The sequence below is a fragment of the Diabrotica virgifera genome, chromosome 9 (genome assembly GCF_917563875.1).
Source record: "Diabrotica virgifera virgifera chromosome 9, PGI_DIABVI_V3a".
Classification (NCBI taxonomy): Eukaryota; Metazoa; Arthropoda; class Insecta; order Coleoptera; family Chrysomelidae; genus Diabrotica; species Diabrotica virgifera.
The window spans coordinates 215,942,157-215,961,554 of record NC_065451.1 but is presented as its reverse complement, the minus strand read 5'-3'; the positions used below and the strand labels follow the sequence as shown (position 1 = coordinate 215,961,554).

At 33.3% G+C, this 19,398-nt stretch overlaps 1 protein-coding gene across 3 annotated transcripts in view; it reads left to right on the top strand.

Annotated features, from left to right (window-relative positions):
• Positions 1 to 19,398, top strand: part of LOC126891623 (fatty acid CoA ligase Acsl3-like) — a 94,185-nt gene that overhangs the window by 69,295 nt on the left and 5,492 nt on the right. For all 3 annotated transcript variants that reach the window (XM_050660841.1, XM_050660843.1, XM_050660842.1), the window contains exon 9: positions 8,958 to 9,233. In XM_050660841.1, coding sequence (XP_050516798.1) covers positions 8,958 to 9,233 — 276 coding nt within the window. The remainder of the gene's footprint in view (positions 1 to 8,957; positions 9,234 to 19,398) is intronic.

Genomic DNA, 19,398 nt, shown 5'->3' with positions numbered 1-19,398 from the left:
AGGACCCCAGCAAATATAGAATGAATACATAACATAACATAATATACATAACTTAACAACTATAGTCGGACAAGTAAATTGGCTTTTTAATGTTCCTTCTAGGCCTCAATAACAGATCAGGTTCCTGTACAGGTAAGTGTTCACTTTGGACATCACTTTTATTTGGTGAAGCATCGACTCCACAACTCTGACTCCCATGTATAGTCTCTAAAGTATCAGAGGAATTATTTATATTCTCATTCTCCTTTTCTTTGTGGGAGAAGCCTGGAGTTGCTAAGTCGCTGCCGTCAACAAATTTCTTAGGAACTAACTGGTTACTGGTATCAGGAGTATAGTAAGGTGCCTGGACCAAATGCCATCTGTTACGTCTGAATTGACCACTATTAGTTTGAACAACATAAGAGCGTGGTTCTTCACAAATTTCAATTACCTTTCCATATTGCCTAATATCAATAATCCAGACAGAATCGCCCACATATAAAGGTTGCATATCCTTGGCTCGGTGTCTACTATTATAATTATCTGCTTGTTTTTCCTTATTTTCCCTTTCTCTTAATGACACTCCCCCCTTAACAACCGATTGTTCCAAATTTAATGACAACTGTGGTAAAGGTGTAGCCCTATAGGCTAAGAGCGCTAAAAATATATCTTCACTATTCTTTTTGATTAGTTCTTTAGCAGTCTTAACTGCCCGTTCAACTAATCCATTGCTCTGTGCAAAGTATGGGCTACTAGTTACATGAATAAAATTATAATTTGAAGCAAATTTCTTAAATAATGTTGAAAATTGTGGTCCATTGTCACTACGCACAATATTGGGAATACCATATCTAGAGAATAAACCTTTCAAGTGATTTATAATAACAATTTCAGTCATGGAACTGAGCTCAAATATTTCAAAATATCTGGAGTAGTAGTCCACGACAATCAAGAACCATTTATCCAGTTTAAAAAGATCTAGCGCTATCTTTTCCCAAGGTCGTGTACATGATTCTTCTTTGTAAAAAGTTTCTTTTATATTTTCACGATTTTCCACACAATTGGGACAATTTCTAATCATTTTTTCTATTTGAGAAGACAGCCCGATCCACCACACTGTAGATTTAGCCCTGTCCCTGCACTTGACTACCCCCAGATGACCTGTGTGAATATATTCTAGACATTTAAGTTGTAAAGCTGCTGGTATAATAATTCGAGAACTTTTTAATAACAAATTTTCACAAAATGATATATCATATCTGAATTGAAAATATGGCAAAACATGCACAGGAATTTTAGACTTTTCTGGCCATGAAGTCAACGTATATTGTTTTATTATTTGTAAAACAGGGTCATTGCTTTGTTCCTCGATTATTTGCTTTATAAACCGATCTTTTATGGGTAAATTACGGATTACCGATTTAACATACCCCTCGACTTCAATACCTGTCAACTCATCATTACTAGGTACAGAATTTTTTATGGGACTTCGACTTAGTGCGTCTGACACAACCAACTGTTTTCCTGGGATGTAAACTACTTTATAATTGTAACGCATTAATCTCATCCGAAACCGCTGCAACCTAGGAGATAATTCATCCACATTTTTCGTCTGTAAAATTTGAACAAGGGGTTTTGAGTCTGTTTCAAAAATCAAATCTTTGACCCCTGTTATATAATCAGCAAACTTTTCAGCTGCCCACGTAATTGCCAGGGCTTCTTTTTCTATCTGCGCGTATCAACCCTCTACTTGACTTAATAATCGAGATGAAAATGCCACTATTTCGCGAGATTTATCTAGATTTTCTTGCATCAGACAAGTTCCTATGCCAAAACAACTAGAGTCTGAATTTACAACAATAGTTTTGTTCGCATCAAAATATGATAAATTTGGGGAACTTTCTAAACATTTTTTTAGAGTATTTAGAGCTTGAATTTGAGCAGGTCCCCATAAGAATACTGAGTCCTTTTTTAGAAGAGATGTTAAAGGTTCTAAAATTTCAGATTTGTTTTTAATATATTTACCCGCAAAATTAATCATACCTAATAATCTTAAAAGTTCTGTTTTATTTTCTGGTTCTGGGAATTCTCTAATTGCTCTGACCCGTTCAGGATCTATTTTAACCCCAGAAGTAGTGATGATATGCCCCAAGTACTTGACTGACTTAGCAGCAATGACACATTTGTTTTTATTAAGGGTTATACCTTCACTGTGTAATTTTATTAGAACTTGGTTTAAAATTTCGTCATGTTCTTTGACTGAACTAGCATGGATTAAAATATCATCCATATAAAAGACTACCCCTTTCATACCTGAAAGAATCTTAGAAAACCTAAGTGCAAAATTTTCTGGAGAACATGAAATTCCAAAGGGAAGACGTGTAAAAAAGTATCGACCAAATGGTGTGATGAATGTAGTTAGCAATTGGCTTTCTGGTTTCAGTTTAATTTGGAAGTAACCACTAGTTGTGTCGAGCTTAGAAAATATTATTGAATTTTTCAGTTGAGCCAAAGTATGCTCTATTTTTGGAAGTGGGAAATAAGCTCTTAATACACTTTGGTTAAGTTTTGTGTAATCTCCGCACAACCTAACAGAGTCACCCTTTGGTACACAAACAATAGGACTTACCCACCTGGTATGTTCTTCAATTGGTTTTATTATACCCAACTGAAGTAGACGGTCTAACTCAACTTTTAACTTGGGCATGAGTGGTAATGGAACTACTCGTGGTACTGACTGAGCAAATGGCTGAACATTAGATTTTAGCTCAAGTTTCATTTCTGTTTTAAATTCCCCAATATCATCAAATATTCCTTGAAATGACTCAGCTATCGTTTCTAATGAGTACTTGCTAGCACTGTAGGTCTCTGATTCTGCCCCAAATGCATTTATATTTTTAGATACTAAGTTATTAATATAACGTGAACTCTTTTTATTAATATTAAGCATTTTTAATTTTATAATTCCAGGCCGACCAAGGATAGGCACCTTTAGATTTTTTACAACATATAAAGATTCTGAACACATATTGTCATTATAAGTCAAATTAACATCAATTTTACCCTCAATTTCTAGTTTTTTATTATCAGGGCCCCCTATGGACTCCTGGCAAACATACATTTTATTTTTGTAGAAATCAGACAACATATTTCTAGAGACACAACTTACATCAGCACCTGTATCAACAAGAAAAGGCATAACATATTTATTGTCAACTAAAACTTTTGCAAACCACTGATCTTTATCATTAGTGTAAATGTGTCCTAGATGAAAATCAAAGTTATTTACCTGTAAGTTTTCCATTTCATTTTCTATTCCTACCTCACTTTCAGCACAGTTTTGACCTTCAACTACTCTTACATTCCTGCCGGATCTACATGTAGCTTGCCAATGTCCTTTCTTTCCACATAATCGACAACGACTATCTTTTGCTGGACATCTTTCTCGGCTGTTGCAGCTTGGTACACTACAGTATGTACATTTGTAGTTTTTGTTGGATTTCCCCCATGTGTTCTGTTGTCCATATTTATTTGGTTCTGCTTGTGATTGTGACCAGTAGTTACATCTGTGTGCATTGACCGTAGCTACTTCTTGTACTCGTTCTTGCCTAAGAATCCTGTTTTGAGAATTCTGCAGCTCGGCTTGACGTACTGTTAATACAGCTTCCCCTAATGTTAGGTTCTTTTGGAGTTGTAACCTCTCACTTACTTTTACATCTAAAACTCCTACTACTATGCGGTCTCTTATTAACTCATCTTTTAGAGCCCCATAACTACAATGCTCTGCCAGGCTATGAAGTGCAGTGATATATGCATCCACCGACTCCCCTGGCTGTTGACTACGTGTGTTGAACTTGAATCGTTCAAATATTACGTTCTTTTGGGGTATAAAATGAGCGTCAAACTTCTCGATAATAATACTATATACTTGCTGTGCGGGTGTTAGATTAAATTGAGTTATAATTTCCTCTGCTTCTGCCCCCATTAGATACACTAGCATATCAATTTTTTCAGCTTCTGGTTTGTTTATAAAACCACTAACCGACATATATCTTTCTAACCTCTTTTTCCACTGATTCCATGATCCTGGAAGGGAAAAATTAAACTCAGAAGGAGCTGATACTGTTGCCATGTTGGCAAGCACATGGCTTCCTGCTTGATTCTCTGCCATCCCTGGAATTATTTAACTCTATTTCTGCTCTTCGAAGAAGGTTCTACTTGCCAAATATTCCTCGGAGTATTTGCAAGTTCGCTGCCACCATGTAGAATTATTGAGACAATCTTTATTTAGCACTTTATTACAATTATATTTCCAAGCGACAATCCACATTATTAACCTAACTTCTACTACCATCTTAACATCCGACATCCTGTCGTTCTCCCCAAAGAGGTTCTGTCTCAAGTACCGACTACGTTTCTGAAGGAAACGTATAAGTGGTTGCATAATGAGCTGACTCTACAGTAGGTATTTTTTATAAAGGGGAATAGAATTAAAAAGTAAACAATATTGTTAATTAAATTTATAAATATGGAAACATTAAAAAATGACACAAAACTATCCATAAACTGTGTTTTTATCTTCTTCTCTATGTGCTGTCTCCGCTTCAAAAGTTAGCAATCATCAGAGAGATCTTTATTTCTGAAACAGCGGCTCTAAATAATTCATTGTTATTACATCCAAACCAGTTCCTAAGGTTCTTCAGCCATGAGTTACGTCTCCTTACTATGGATCTTTTTCTTGCATAATGACCTGGAGTATTAGATATACATCTCTCATCACATGTCCCATATATCTCAGTTTTCTTCTTATTTGTTAGTTCTCGTTCCTTATGCGTAAGTCTCATTACCTCCACGTTGGCTATTCTATCTACTCATGAGATATTTAGCACTCTTCGGTACATCTCGAATGTCTCTAGTCTCCTCACGTCAATGACTAACTTTTAACGAACTAAATTCTAAACCAAAACACAAAATAATGCACAAAGACGTTGTGAAACTCAAGTGAAGTCGAATTCGAAATTTCAAAATGACAGGTACACAAAATACTGACCTGAATAATAACCGTCACTTGACTCTTTGACACTTCTAAAAAATGGCCAAAATGGACGAACTTTTCGTCAAATGTTCGTAATACGTGTATTTGATTGGCTAGAAAAAACGCGCATTCTAAATATCAACGAATCAAACGTAGGTTAGGAATAGACATCTTATGTATATAACCATTGTAATGCTGCATTATTTTTGTGTTTAATCACGGAGCTACCGCTTTTTCCGTCTCATCTAACTTAATGCATTAGAGAGAAATCGAAAAACTGTGACGCACTGAAAAATGATCATGAGAACAAGAATACTCATCCATCTATTCCAAAATTAGACATAATCAGCTCAGTGGAGAAAATATCCCAGTGTCTACCAATTCACGAAAAAGAACAATATAGGGTACTATGTAAACTTGAATTGGAAAAGTCTAATCAAATTGAACAGAACATCAGCAAAGAGGAAATGAAAGCTTTAAAAACTTTAAGAAATGATGACTCCATAACAATCCTACCAGCGGATAAAGGCAATGCAACTGTAATAATGAATAAAATACAATATGAGGACAAAATTACAGATCTAATTACAAATGGACCTTATACCAAATTAACGAAGGATCCAACGAAAACACTGGAAAACAAAATCTATAGAACTTTATTCAAATTTAAAAATGATCTAACATACTATCAAAGAAAATTAATGACACCTCATTACAGTAAGTCACCACATTTTTATGGAGTGCCGAAAATTCATAAAGCGAACATACCACTTAGACCCATTTGTAGTACCATGAATTCTCCTTGTAGTGAACTATCAATATTCTTATTAAACATTCTAAAACCATTTGCTAATAATGATGACACTTTTATAAAAAATACAAAACATTTTTTAAACAAATTATCAACTATTGAGTTTAATCCAAATAATACTTTAGTAAGTTTTGACATAAACAGTTTATTTACAAATGTGCCATTAGATAAAACTTTAAACATAATCAAAACGAAATTAGAGAATGATGATACATTGACAAATAGGACAAAACTAAATGTATCAGCTATAATGGAGTTATTGACATTATGTACTAATAATACCTATTTTCAACTAAATAATGAATTTTATAAACAAAATTTTGGTCTAGCAATGGGCTCCTCTTTATCTCCATTATTGGCTAATATATTTATGGAGGATTTCGAAACTAATATCATTTCTAAACAAAATTTAAAACCCACTGTATGGTGGAGATATGTAGATGATGTGTTTTCAATATGGCCTCATAGATCAGAATTGTTGGATACATTCCTGAATATTATAAACGATCAAGAAGAGACAATAAAATTTACAATGGAAAAGGAATATAATAACACCCTGCCTTTCCTCGATGTTTTAGTCTCAAAGAAGGATACTGAATATGAGACTCAAGTGTATAGAAAACCAACACATACCAACAGATATCTCAATTACAAATCAAATCACAACATCAGCGTTAAAAAGGGAATCATAAAATCCTTATATGATAGAGCCAAAATTACTTGTTCTAACGAAAATTCATTTTTAGAAGAAAAACAATTCTTAACATCTGTTTTGTTAAAAAATGATTATCCTTTATCGTTTATAAATAAGGAATTGTCAAGATTGGATCGAATGGAACAGAACAACATAGAACGGGATCCTACAACATTCACAAGAAGTAATACGAGGAAAATATCAATACCATATATAAAAGGACTATCCGAGAAACTTAAAACAATAGGAAATAAATTCAACATTTCAACAACATTCAAAACAAACAACACATTGAGATCTATTCTATCTAAGACTAAACCTAACAATGAACAAGAAAGGACAAAGAATTGTATTTATAAAATACCTTGTGAATGCGAACAGTTTTATATAGGTGAAACATCAAGACCATTAAACGTTAGAATAAGTGAACATCAATCTTATATTAAAAATAGAGAGTTTGATAGATCTCAAATATGTCAACACGCATGGGATAATGAACATAGAGTTCAGTGGAGAGATTCAAGTATAGTCCTGAAAGAAACAGATAGTAAAAAGAGAAAAATCAAAGAAGCGGCTCTAATTATGCTAAACGAAACCAATTGTGTCGCAAATTCCTCGGTGGAATGCAGTAGGATGTGGATACCCATACTGAAAGAGGAAGTCAATAGAAAGAAAATACCAGAATTAATAAGTCAATAGTCGAGTTAGTACATATTTTATATTTTAGTATTACTTATATATCCATATATTATTGATATTATTTATAATTTAAACAAAATTATAGTAAAGTCAGAATTTGGTATTAATTTTGAGAGTAATTTAAATGTAAGACCAAATACTTACGATGTCGGGATAGTATCACGAGGTTTTTCCTGGTTTTCCCTCGTGATTTACTATGAGATCTCTAACACTAGAATTTTAATGTCACCGTTGCATGTGGTTGTCTTTTTAAAGACAGATCACATGCTATGATTTTTTTTGTGACGGATATTCTTGAGTTGGGGTTGATTTCATGTAATCGAATGAACTATCTTTCAGTAAAGTCGTCCCAGGAACGCAACTCATAAATATTGGCAATATCATTTTAAAGTCTTCTACTTTAAAATGTATCATATGTATCTGAATTGCCGATATAAATGAGTCAAATTAAATAAATTATTAGAAGAATTTTTTTTTACTAAGCAACAACATTTTTGTTTCCATTAGTAGTATTTTGTATTTTGACAACGGCACCCGATTTGGGCGTCGAAACGTTAATAAAATTATTTTTTTCATTTTAATTGTGGCTTATTTCCCATATAAATAATTAATCATAAAAATGCCACAAGGAAATAGCTTCAGAACAACATCGTAAATAGAGGTTTTAAACAGATATATCTCGCTAACTGTTCACTGCAATGAAAGTATATGCACAACATAATTTTAGTTATTAAAAAAGCTACAATTTAGTAATTTATCATTTTTTTCGTATCTCTAGTATTTTCAGAGATATTTTAAAGAAAATGGTGAAAAATATGAAATTGCAAAAAACAGTTTTTCTTTAAACTCCAATTTTTCTAAAATTAGGTTCTTTAAATAGGTTCAACTTCTTGGGTGTATTGAAAATGTAAATATACAAGGAATTACAGAAAGGTGAAAACCAATTTTTAATTAGGAGAGTAGTTAGGGGGTTATTTTCACTGATTTTTTCGTAAAGAAAAGCAGGTACCCAGCTTTTTTGATCATAAGTCGCTCTATTTTTATGTTAGAAATTTTTTATTATTATTTTTTGAAAGGTTTAATTGTATGCTTGAAAAAAGATAATTTAAGTTTTCCTCGAAAAATGCAAAGTTTTCCCGTTATTTGGCTTTGAATATTTCAAATTATGCATTTGACGAGAAAAGCTAACTTTTAACATGCAGTATCTCAGTTTGTGTTGGTCTTAAGATATTATAGAAAAAGAATTTGGTTTGTGTTACTAAAAGATACAATTTTGTTATCTGCAGTTTTTTTGACTAAATGCATATTTTTCGAGGTATTCTCAAAAAACTCTCTAAAAAAGTCGATTTTTTCGACAAAAAACTGTTACTTTCAAGCGCGAATAACTCGAAAAATATTAGTTTTACGAAGAAAATGTAAAAAACATTTTTTTCTTAGAATTACTTTTTACATCGATTTACATGGTTAAAATGTAATAAAAAATTTCCACCCCCGAGATGGGTGGCAACCAACCATCTCCAAGGTTTTAGCGTACAGCAGCAATATATAGAAAATGATCCTTGGTCTATTCCCTACCTTCTGTGAAAATTTCAAGTAAATCCATGCTGGACGAAAAAATTGCGAGCCAAAATGCTTCATTTCCTCGACTAAAAATGAATGCATTTAAAAAGCATTGGCTCGATATTTTGCGCATACGCTCTTAAAAGAAAATCATATTCTAAATCAGTTTTCTATTTCAGATCGCAAGAAAGACTTAGTAAAACTACAAGCAGGCGAATACGTCTCACTAGGTAAAATAGAATCTCAATTATCCACCTGCCCCCTTATAGATAATATATGCGTGTACGCAAACCCCACAAAAACCTACTGTATAGCTTTAATCGTAGCCAATCAAGAGAAATTAAAAACCTTGGCTTCCACCAAGTTCCAAGTGGAAAAAACGTTCGAGGAATTATGTGAAGATAAAAATATCACCAAAGATGTCTGCTTGGAAATCAAAGACCACGGGAAGAAAGGTACGTCTTGAATTCTAAGAGAGTTAAAACTATAAAGAGGGTTAAAATTACTATAATATTTATTTATAAGTGATGGTTGTTATATATATATTATGGCGAAATAAGTTTAGAGCAAAATTTATAAATTCAGTGAATGTGTGTGCGTGTAAATGTTACGGTACCTTTGACGATGAATGAAATGCCTCTTCTTCTTCCAATGCACGCGGACAACACAGAAAACTGTGTATCATGTGTGACGGTTAAAACATGACTGAGAGCAGTGGCGGCTCGTCAGAGGAGGCAAGGGAGGCTCAGCCTCCCCATAAATTTTTTACACACTCTATACTGTTTTGTTTATCATGAATCGCGAAAACAACAATTACTCTCAGTATTATACAACGTGTAAATTCCATATTATCACTAATTATCCATACGTACGGAGCATTAGCATTAGAACGCATGATCGCGTCTTAGTTTTATTACATATTATTGTAGGCAGGACCCTGGGTTATCCCGAGATGCATGAACGGAGCCGAGAAGCCCAGCATTCTCCGTTACTAATGCTCCGTGCAGCGCAGCAGGCGTTTAAGGAGACCCGGTCTCCTAACAGTGGCATCTACGGCGGCATCACACGCTGCCCGGAGATACACCAAGGGAGGCAGAGTACTTTCTCAGCTCCCTTGGGTGGTTGGGTGCGTCTCGGGACAACGAATTTTAGGGTCCTGACTAAAAATAATGAAAAATCTAAAAGTGCGAATTTTGGTATGAAATTTGGTATGTGGGGTTATAATAATATTTGGAACAACTTGCTCAAATAACTTTTTCCGATATCTCTAACTCAAAGCAAAATATCGGTAATTTATCGTGTTTTTGAATTCGCAGTAGGCCGCGTTTAGAATTAAAAAAATTCAGTTGAGTATCTTAAAAAATTTGAAGCTTCATTATGTATGGACTGCAAAAACTTCAAATCTGTATTTATTTTGATATGCATAGGTATCTATTTACAAATAAATGGAATTGTTAACAAATAAACTACACAAACTTTGGTATTAAACTTTTACTATTAGACTAACTATTTTTAAAATGATATGATATCATGAAATTATGAATTAGGATGATATTATGAAATGTAAATAAAAAATGGTCAAAAGATGGGGCCTTAAATTACATTTTTTGGCGCATTTTTTTGCTAGTGCAAATTTGTCTAGATATTTTACAGTTAGGTATAGCCTCCCCTATTGTAAAAATCACGAGCCGCCACTGACTGAGAGTATGTCTGTATGAACGCTTTGTAAGATTTGCATCCCTTAAGTCTGTTAAGGGCAGTATCTACAGGACCGTATTGGTAACGTACCGTAAAAACATACACACATATATGTTATTACACACAATTAAATTAAATATATAAAAGAGGTAACTAATAAAATACTTATAATAACTAATATTAAGAAAAATATGTGTATGGGACGGAAGAGTACGTCTTAAATGTAGTTATTTGTTTATGAAAACTATGAAAAGCTTTAAATAGTAGCACAGGGCGGCTTATCGGTATTGATGAATCAATCAATGTACTCAATTTTCTTTCACATAAAGTTGTCTTTCTCTTTATCTTTCTCTAAAACTAAGTAAAAATATTTATAAAAATGAATATTAAACTCACCAGTTTTCCGGGCTGAACCGCGTTGACATTCACATGGCTGAACTTTCGACACCCTCTCTGACGTCTTCTTCAGGGCTTCCGGGAGCTCAGTCTCAGGAATCCACAGACACTACATTGTTCACTATTCACCGCACTAGCGCTGCTGGGGACGGAGGAGACGGTACATTTATACCGTCGATGATGACGTGGTTCACTGAAGTGGCGCTTGGGTGAGGGTTGGCGCGAAGATTTCTGATGGCGGGATTTGGATTGGTAGGTGGAGCAGAGGATGTTTTCTTTAGGATGGTCTTCGAAGGTAACCGGGTGCCGTCATCTCTTTTATTTGGGCAATTCAGCCGCTATTTAACCTTTATAACTTCTAGGATAATTGTTGGATTATAGAAGCAAATGGGAGCTACGGTTCTGCAGTTGTCAAAGTCAATTTTGTGGCCTGTATGAAGATGGTGTTAACCTAGAGCAGGAATTAAATCGAAATTACGAACAGAAATGGAATGCTCATAAATACTATTTTGGATTCTACGATTGGTTCGACCTATGTAAGATCGGGGCAGTCTACACAAGGAATTTCATGAACTCCTTGTTGTTCAATTGGAATGTTGTTTTTGACTGATCGGACAAGAGATGAAAGTTTTTGTTGGGGGGGGGGGGGTAAATATTGTCTTTATTCCTCTTGATTTGAGTATCTCTCGATTTTGTCAGACACCGTTGATGTAAGGAAGAAAAGCTTTCGTATGATGAGGGTCTGAGCCTTTGGGTTGAGATTGAGAGAAAGATTGATATCTGCGTACGCTCCTATTGCTGTGATTTCGTAGTAACCATTTTGAATGAGGGCTTGTTTTAAAGAAGAGCTCAGAGAATCTACTTCGCATCATCGCAAAGGCGTATTGACCTGGAAACAAGAGTATTAATGACTTAATTAATTTGTCAAGATGGTTGACGAGAGTTGGCATGCAAGTAGCTGCTAGTATGGGTGGGTTTTGATGATGTAAACATCGAGATGGATTTTTCTTTATAAGAACGTCCAGAAACGGTAGTTGTGAATCAGTTTCCATCTCCATCGTGAACTGATACCAGGATGAATAACATTCAGATGGATCCGCCAACAAGATGGTCTGATGACATAAAAGGGATCAACAAAATTGCATGCAAACAGCACAAAACAGAAATACAAGGAAAATACTGAGGGAGACCTATATCCAACAGTGGATAGATCCGAGTTGAATGATGATGATGTATTTGAAAAGATAACAAAGCATCCTTGCCGCGGGTTCAAATGACGAATGTATCATCAACATACAAGGTGGGGCATTAGTGTGACAAAGTCCAATTACTCATTTGTCGTGAGAGATACGAAAAAAAGGTGTTTAGGTAAAAGTTGGGGAATAGATAGAACCATAATTTAAAAATATTTTCAAATATACAGGGGCGTCCGTATTGGCAGGGTAACACAAACTTATGTTTTTTTAAATGAAACACCTTGTATATGTTTACATTTTTGGATTCTCCTTAATATTTTCTTTCTTAAAATATAGGGTTTTGTAGTAGTATACGAGGTAGTTTAAAAGATAAATACGTTTTTTGTTTTTTTGTTAATTTCGTAGCAATATTTACAGCCTGTAGAATTGTAGTGATTTGACATAAAAAATTTTATTTATGTTCAAACGATTTTTAATATAGTCTACTATTGTTAAAAATTTACAGTCTAGCGAAATGTTTAATTTTAGTATACAGAGTGGGTCGAAACTCGGAATGAGTATTTTCTGAGTTTTCTTAAATAGAACGCCCTCTATTTTAGTATTGTAGTAAAATGCTATTTTATGGTACTTTTTTATTATTTCTTAAACATTAACTATAACTAAGTGCTTCAATTTGTAAGTTATTCGTGTTTCTTTAAGCCAAACATTAATTGCAAAAAAATTACGTGAAATTTTATTAGGTGGCCGTGAAAATATCCAATCAAAAATAATTTTTCGAAAAAAAGACACGTAATAATCTAGTCTGATCCTTAATTTATTAATATTGGATGAGATATCCAAATACATGCGTAGTTAAGGTTGTTGGTGCGTAAAATATTAATCAAACATACAAAATTCTCCCCTAGTTGGCTATGACACAAAATTTGCTAAACATTTGACATTAACTATTTATATAGTTCCAGTTGATTTGTTACCATTACTAATATGAATTTTTCTAATGAGGAACTGATTAGAATGGCTTTGTGCTAGGAGAGTATAACAAAAATGAACTACCTACTTGCAATAAAAATATATCATCAATAATTTCCTGATAGACGACAACCAAGAAGAGAAACTTTTGAAAGTATGCTAAAACGGTTTCAATTAACTAGATAATTTGATTGTAAGAACGGTTGTACTAATATGCAGATCCTCAGTGACACTAAGGATTACATTTCATTTAATTCCTGTTTTCTTAATTTACAATAGTTTTTGGTCAATCATATTTATCATAATTTATGTGTCCAGTCGGTTGAAACCATTCTAGTATATTTTCAAACGTTTCTCTTCTTGGTGGACGTCTATCAGGGAATTTCTGATGAAAAATTCTTATTGCTAGTAGCACATTTTTGTTATACTCCACTAGCACAAAAATCTTATTAATCACTTACTCATTAGAAACATTCACATTAGTAATGGTAACAAAGCAACTGGAAGTAAAAAAATAGTATAATGCCAAATTTTTAAGCAAATTTAGTGTCATAGCCGACTAGGTAGAATATTGTATGTTTTAATTAATATTTTGCCCACCAACAATCTTAACTACGAATTTATTTGGATATCTCATACAATATTAATAAATTAAAGATTAGGCTAGATTATGATGTATTTTTTTTTGAAAAAATTAGTTTTAAATGAATATTTTCACGGTCACCTATTAAAATTTCACGAAATTTTTGTTGCAATAATTAATGTTTGACTTAAAAAATCACGAATAACTTACAAATTAAAGCTCTTAGGTATAGGGAATGCTTAAGAAATATAAAATACCATAAAATATAATTTCATTACAATACTAAAATACCATTTTCCATGTAAGAAAACTCAGAAAATACTCATTCTGAGTTTCGACCAACCCTGTATACTAAACTTAAACATTTCGCTATACTGTTAATGTTTAACAATAGTAGACTATATTAAAAATCGTTTAAACATGAATACAAAATTTGATGTAAAATCACTACAATTCTACAGGGTGTAAATGTTGCTACGAAATTAACAAAAAAACGTAATTATCTCTTAAACTACCTTGTATAATATTACAAAAACCTATATTTTAAGAAAGGAAACATTGAGGAGAATCCACAAATGTAAAAATATACAGGGTGTTCCATTTAAAAAAACATAATTTTGTGTCACCCTATCAATATAGACGCCCCTGTATATTTGAAAATATTTTTAAATTATGGTCCTATCTATTCCCCAACTTTTACCTAAATAATTTTTTTTCGTGTCTCTTACGACAAACGAGTAATTGGACTTTGTCACACTAATGCCCCACCCTGTATCGTAGTCAACATGTGGATTTAAGCATTGATGTGAATACTGCTCGGGTCTCGAAATCTTCCATAAAGATATTGGAAATTACTGGAGAGAGTGCAGCGCCCATTGGGTCCTCATTTTTTTGTCTGTAGAATTGATTTTGGAAGATGACGTACCTAAGTGTTGGACATGCAATGTTTTTTAACAGATAAGTAGTCTTGCTGGATACTGTACTTAGTTTCCAGATTGTTCAGGGCTTCGTCTATAGGATTGTTAATTTTCCAGAATGTTTAGAGTTTCGTTTATAAGATTGTTAATTTTTGACGAAGGATGAAACACTTTCGGCCAGAGGTTGAAGAGTTTTGATCGGTATTTTGCCAATGGTTGTGTATGGCAGTTGTATGCACTAGCAATGGGACATAAAGGAATACCGGGTGTGTGAATTTTGGGTAGGCCGTATATTCGAGGTGTTCTAGAAGACTTTTCACGAGGAATTAAAGTTTGTTTTACGTCAACAGGAAGAGAGGTTTTGCTGATGATGGCTTTTGTGGTTTTCTCTAGATAAGTTGTTGGATTATTAGGAATTGGTTTTTACTCCGAAGTATTAATAATATCTGAGAGTTTATTAAGGTAATAAGTGTTGAGGATGACAGTGGCGTTTTCTTTTTCGGCAGGGAGAATAACTAGATTTGGATTAGACTGAAATTCTTTAAGAGCTTTTCTCTGGAGGAAGTATTCTTATATCTCTGGACTTTTAAAACAATAATTTTAAACAAGCAGAAGTTATAATAATACATAAAGGGGAAGATAAAAATCCTGCCTTACCGAAATCATATAGACCGGTATGTTTATTGAATACAATGGGAAAATTACAAGAAAAATTACTATGTAAAAAATTAAATCAAATAAGAACAGAAATTGGATTACATCCTGGTCAGTATGGTTTTAGGAAAGGTAGATCAACAGAAGATGCAATAAATAAAGTATTTGAAATAGTAAACGAAAGCATAAAAAAGTATGTTTTAATGATCTTTATAGACGTGTCTGGGGCTTTTGACAATCTTTGGTGGCCGTCATTCTTTGAAAGACTTCGAAGAATGAGATGTCCAAAGAATCTGTACGGAAGTCTCCGAAACTACTGTCAAGACCGATATGCAAGCCTAAGCTGTCCAACAGGAAAAAAGACAAAACATATCACAAAAGGATGTCCACAAGGATCAGTTTGTGGACCTATGTTCTGGGATGTAATGCTAGAGGAACTGCTGGAACAATTGACTATAGATCCTGAAGTGCTTGGAAGCATAGCATATGCAGATGATTTGTTGTTGATCATAGATGCAAACTCAAGAAGAGAATTAGAAAATAAATCAAATGAAGTATTAATAAGAGTAAATGATTGGATGAATAAAGTAAAATTAACAATATCAGATTCAAAAACAACATATAGTTTAATAAAAGGAAATTTAGAAAGAGATCCAATTATAAAAATTAGAGGGAAAACAATAAAAAGAAAAATGGAAACAAGATATTTAGGTATTATAATAGACGAACAAAAATTATTTACAAAACACATGAATTGTGTCTGTGAAAAGGCAACAAAGATCATGCATAGCATTGCTAGTCTAGCACAGAAGGAATATAGAATTTCGTTCCGACAGATGAGAATATACCTAAGTACAATACTTGCATCAATTGTAGGGTACGGTTCAAGTGTATGGGCAAATAGATTAATAAATAAAAAAAACGCAGAAAAATTAAATAGAGCTCAGAGAGGATTTCTTGTAAGAATGACGGGAGCATTTGGAACAACTGCAACACAGGCACTCACAGTTTTAACTGGAGTAATGCCAATGCATTTAGAAACACAAAAAAGAGCATGTAATTATTGGCTAAAAAACGAAAAACATGAAAAAATAATACAAATAATAGGATTAGATATAAGAAATAAAAGAGAATTAAAAGAAATAATAAATAGAAAAAGACAAAATGAATGGGAAAATTCAACAAAATCTAGACGTTTATACAATTTTATACCAATATTAGAAAACATTCCAAATTATTTTAATCCAAAACAAGGTTTAATACACTTTTTAACAGGACATGGACCGTACCCAACATATTTGGAAAGATTTAACTTAAAAGATGATGCATATTGTGAATGTGGAGAACTAGGTACACCAGAACATATCGACGCTTGAAAGGTAAAACTGCTAATACGCCAATTACGAATTTTACAGGAGAGCCGTTTAAAGTTTGAAATTTTATAAAAAAAATCATAATTTTAGTTGTAAGCTTACTATCTTGACAAATCTTAGGAATATAAATGTTTTATAGTAAAATGCTTTCATGGTATAAATTTCTAAAAGAAATATTATCTAGTTTTAAAATTAAAGGCGCATTATACAAAGTGATTCTTGAATGCAATCAGGAGAAATGTATTATAAGCATAATGCGTTATATAACCAGGTAGCTGAAAACGGCTAATTTACCAAATATGAGTAATTTTATGAGAAGGTGAAATGTTTTATAATACATTTATCTGATGGGTGGAAGCTATTAGAAGTGTCTTTTGTGCAAATTACAAGAATATAAGTCATTCTCGGTTTAAATTCTAATATATCATTTTATTATATTTATTGCAAAATTATTAGATGTTCTAGACATTTTACATTAAAAAACAAAAAGAAATAGTTCAAGTTACTAGAAAATACTTTATTTTTACAAAAAAAAACAAGTGAGGTTCATGACAAAAACAATAAAAAACACATCAGCAATATTAAGGTTGAACTCAATCTTCTTCGTCAGTCTCTGGAAGGACATCCTTTACACTATTACCTCTAGGTAGATTTGAATATTCATTATGATATTGCAAGGGTATGACATTCGATTGGCACAATTTATCCAGATCGTTATATTTTGCTTTGGAAATTAACAAAGGATTTGGATATAAGTTGCAATTTGGTGGATTCTTTACTTTACCGCTGATTTGTATGATCTCTTCTTGAGCATCTGACGCCATCGAAAACTTTGCATACATCTTATTTGGTTCAGACTTCTTGAATGTAGCGACTCTAATTTTACTTATTTTCCCTGCAAGATTTCCTTTAAAATATTTGTCTGATATATCATCCCATGACGTAAAATCTTTATGGAGCATGGGATGAACTTCATAACGTTCAGGAATGTGACGAGCTAACTCAAACACAGTTGGCCATTGTGAAGGTGCCCAAATAATATGCTTAGCTATGCTTTTTTCTATGACAGAATGCATGCTGTCAACTGGCATGTAAGTGTGACCTGGCAGAAGATAATTAATCTGAATCACATTTACATTTTTGCAGGACATCAAGTTGTAGTGGAGAGAGGCCAAAACAGTACGGTTCTTATTTTGACCTGGGCATGAATCACAATAAAGCAATAGCTTCGTGATTGTCCCATGATCATCAATTTTTTTCATGTAAGATACTAGACATGTAGCTATTTCATTAGCTCCTCTCTTTCCTAAGCTTTCATTCCAATAATAACAGTGGCCTTTCCGTGTTGTACTTTCATAGAAAGTAAAGTTATACACTGCCAATTTTCTGGAGTAATAAAGTAGCATACTTTCCCCGTACGGTGTATTTAAAACTTTCTGTAAGTCGAACGAGACGCACAAGACACTTCTATTTTTTTCGTGAATTTTTTGATGATATTCAAATCTTTTCTTGCTTTCAACCTTTTCTTTGTCATGTTCATGCTTTTCTACAACAGTTTCCGGTCTAGGGTTATTTTCGAAACCAACACACTTGACACATTTGTCTTTCTTGGGAATATGAATTCCGATATTGAATTCTTCCGTAAATATTTTTCTAAATAACCTCTCTGACACAACATCTATACCTCTTTCTATTTCTCTTTTCTTATATAGATTATAAAGATTTGTAATATTCTTAAATTCATTGGGCAAATAAAGTTTCGTGGAGTCTTTTCTTGCATAGTGTGACGGCACTGCTGGCAAACTTGTAATGAAGTCTCTTAGAGAATTCAAGACTTCATCCTTTGTTTTATTTGGAGGGATAGTTTTTCCTCGCATATCCTCTTTACCCAAACCATAACAAGCATTAGAGAGTGTGTAATAAACATATCTTTGTGAAACATTTAAAGTAGATAATAAAAACTTCAGACAAACTTGACGTTGTCCTTCACCTTCATTAATAAAATAGAGAAATGTATTGGATTTTCTGCTTTCATGTTTTACTCTCTTTCTCTTCACAGATTCTTTCTTTGACATCGAAACAAGCCAATCGCGACGTCGCTGTGGAGATAGTGACCAAAAGTAATTAAATATATTCAATCTTCTTTCCTCAGATATATCGTCGCAGCGATTAGTACATTTCTTTAGTTGACATGGATTTGGTCCTATTTCTTTTGCTGGAACTTCTATACCATTTTTCTTCTTATATTTCTTGCCACTTCGATATAATTGTTGCCTTTCACTCGCTTTATTAGGCCGTTTTTTCTTATATGCTGATTCTCCCACTGTTCCATTTTCAGCAACAACCGCTTTTCTTTTCTTCTCTTTCCTTTTCAGTATCTTTTTGGATGCTGTTTCATCTGTACTATCTTCTTCCTCAGACGAACCTTCCCAAGAACTTGAATCGCAGTCGTACTCTAAAATCCTTTCTTCTTCATCTAAGAAGTCTGTATAGGCCGATTTCAAAACACTTTTACAGCTACGAAAGTTAGCTACCTTGCTAGGTCCAAATGTGGTATCATCAGCTGAAACGTCTCCAGCATTACCACTACACAACTCTATACCCAGGGTTTCTTCAAAAACTGTTGAATTTTGAACATCTTGCAACAAACTTGTATTTGTATTGAAGTACTTTTGCTGGTCAACTGGTGGGGGGTCAATATCCAAATATTGATTGTTATTTGAGTGAATCTGAATTTCTATTTCTTGAGAAATTATAGGTAAAAATTCATTAGTCAATAGTGAATTTTTAGGAGAAACTTCAGACTCAATGACAGGGGCAACTACGGCAGATTC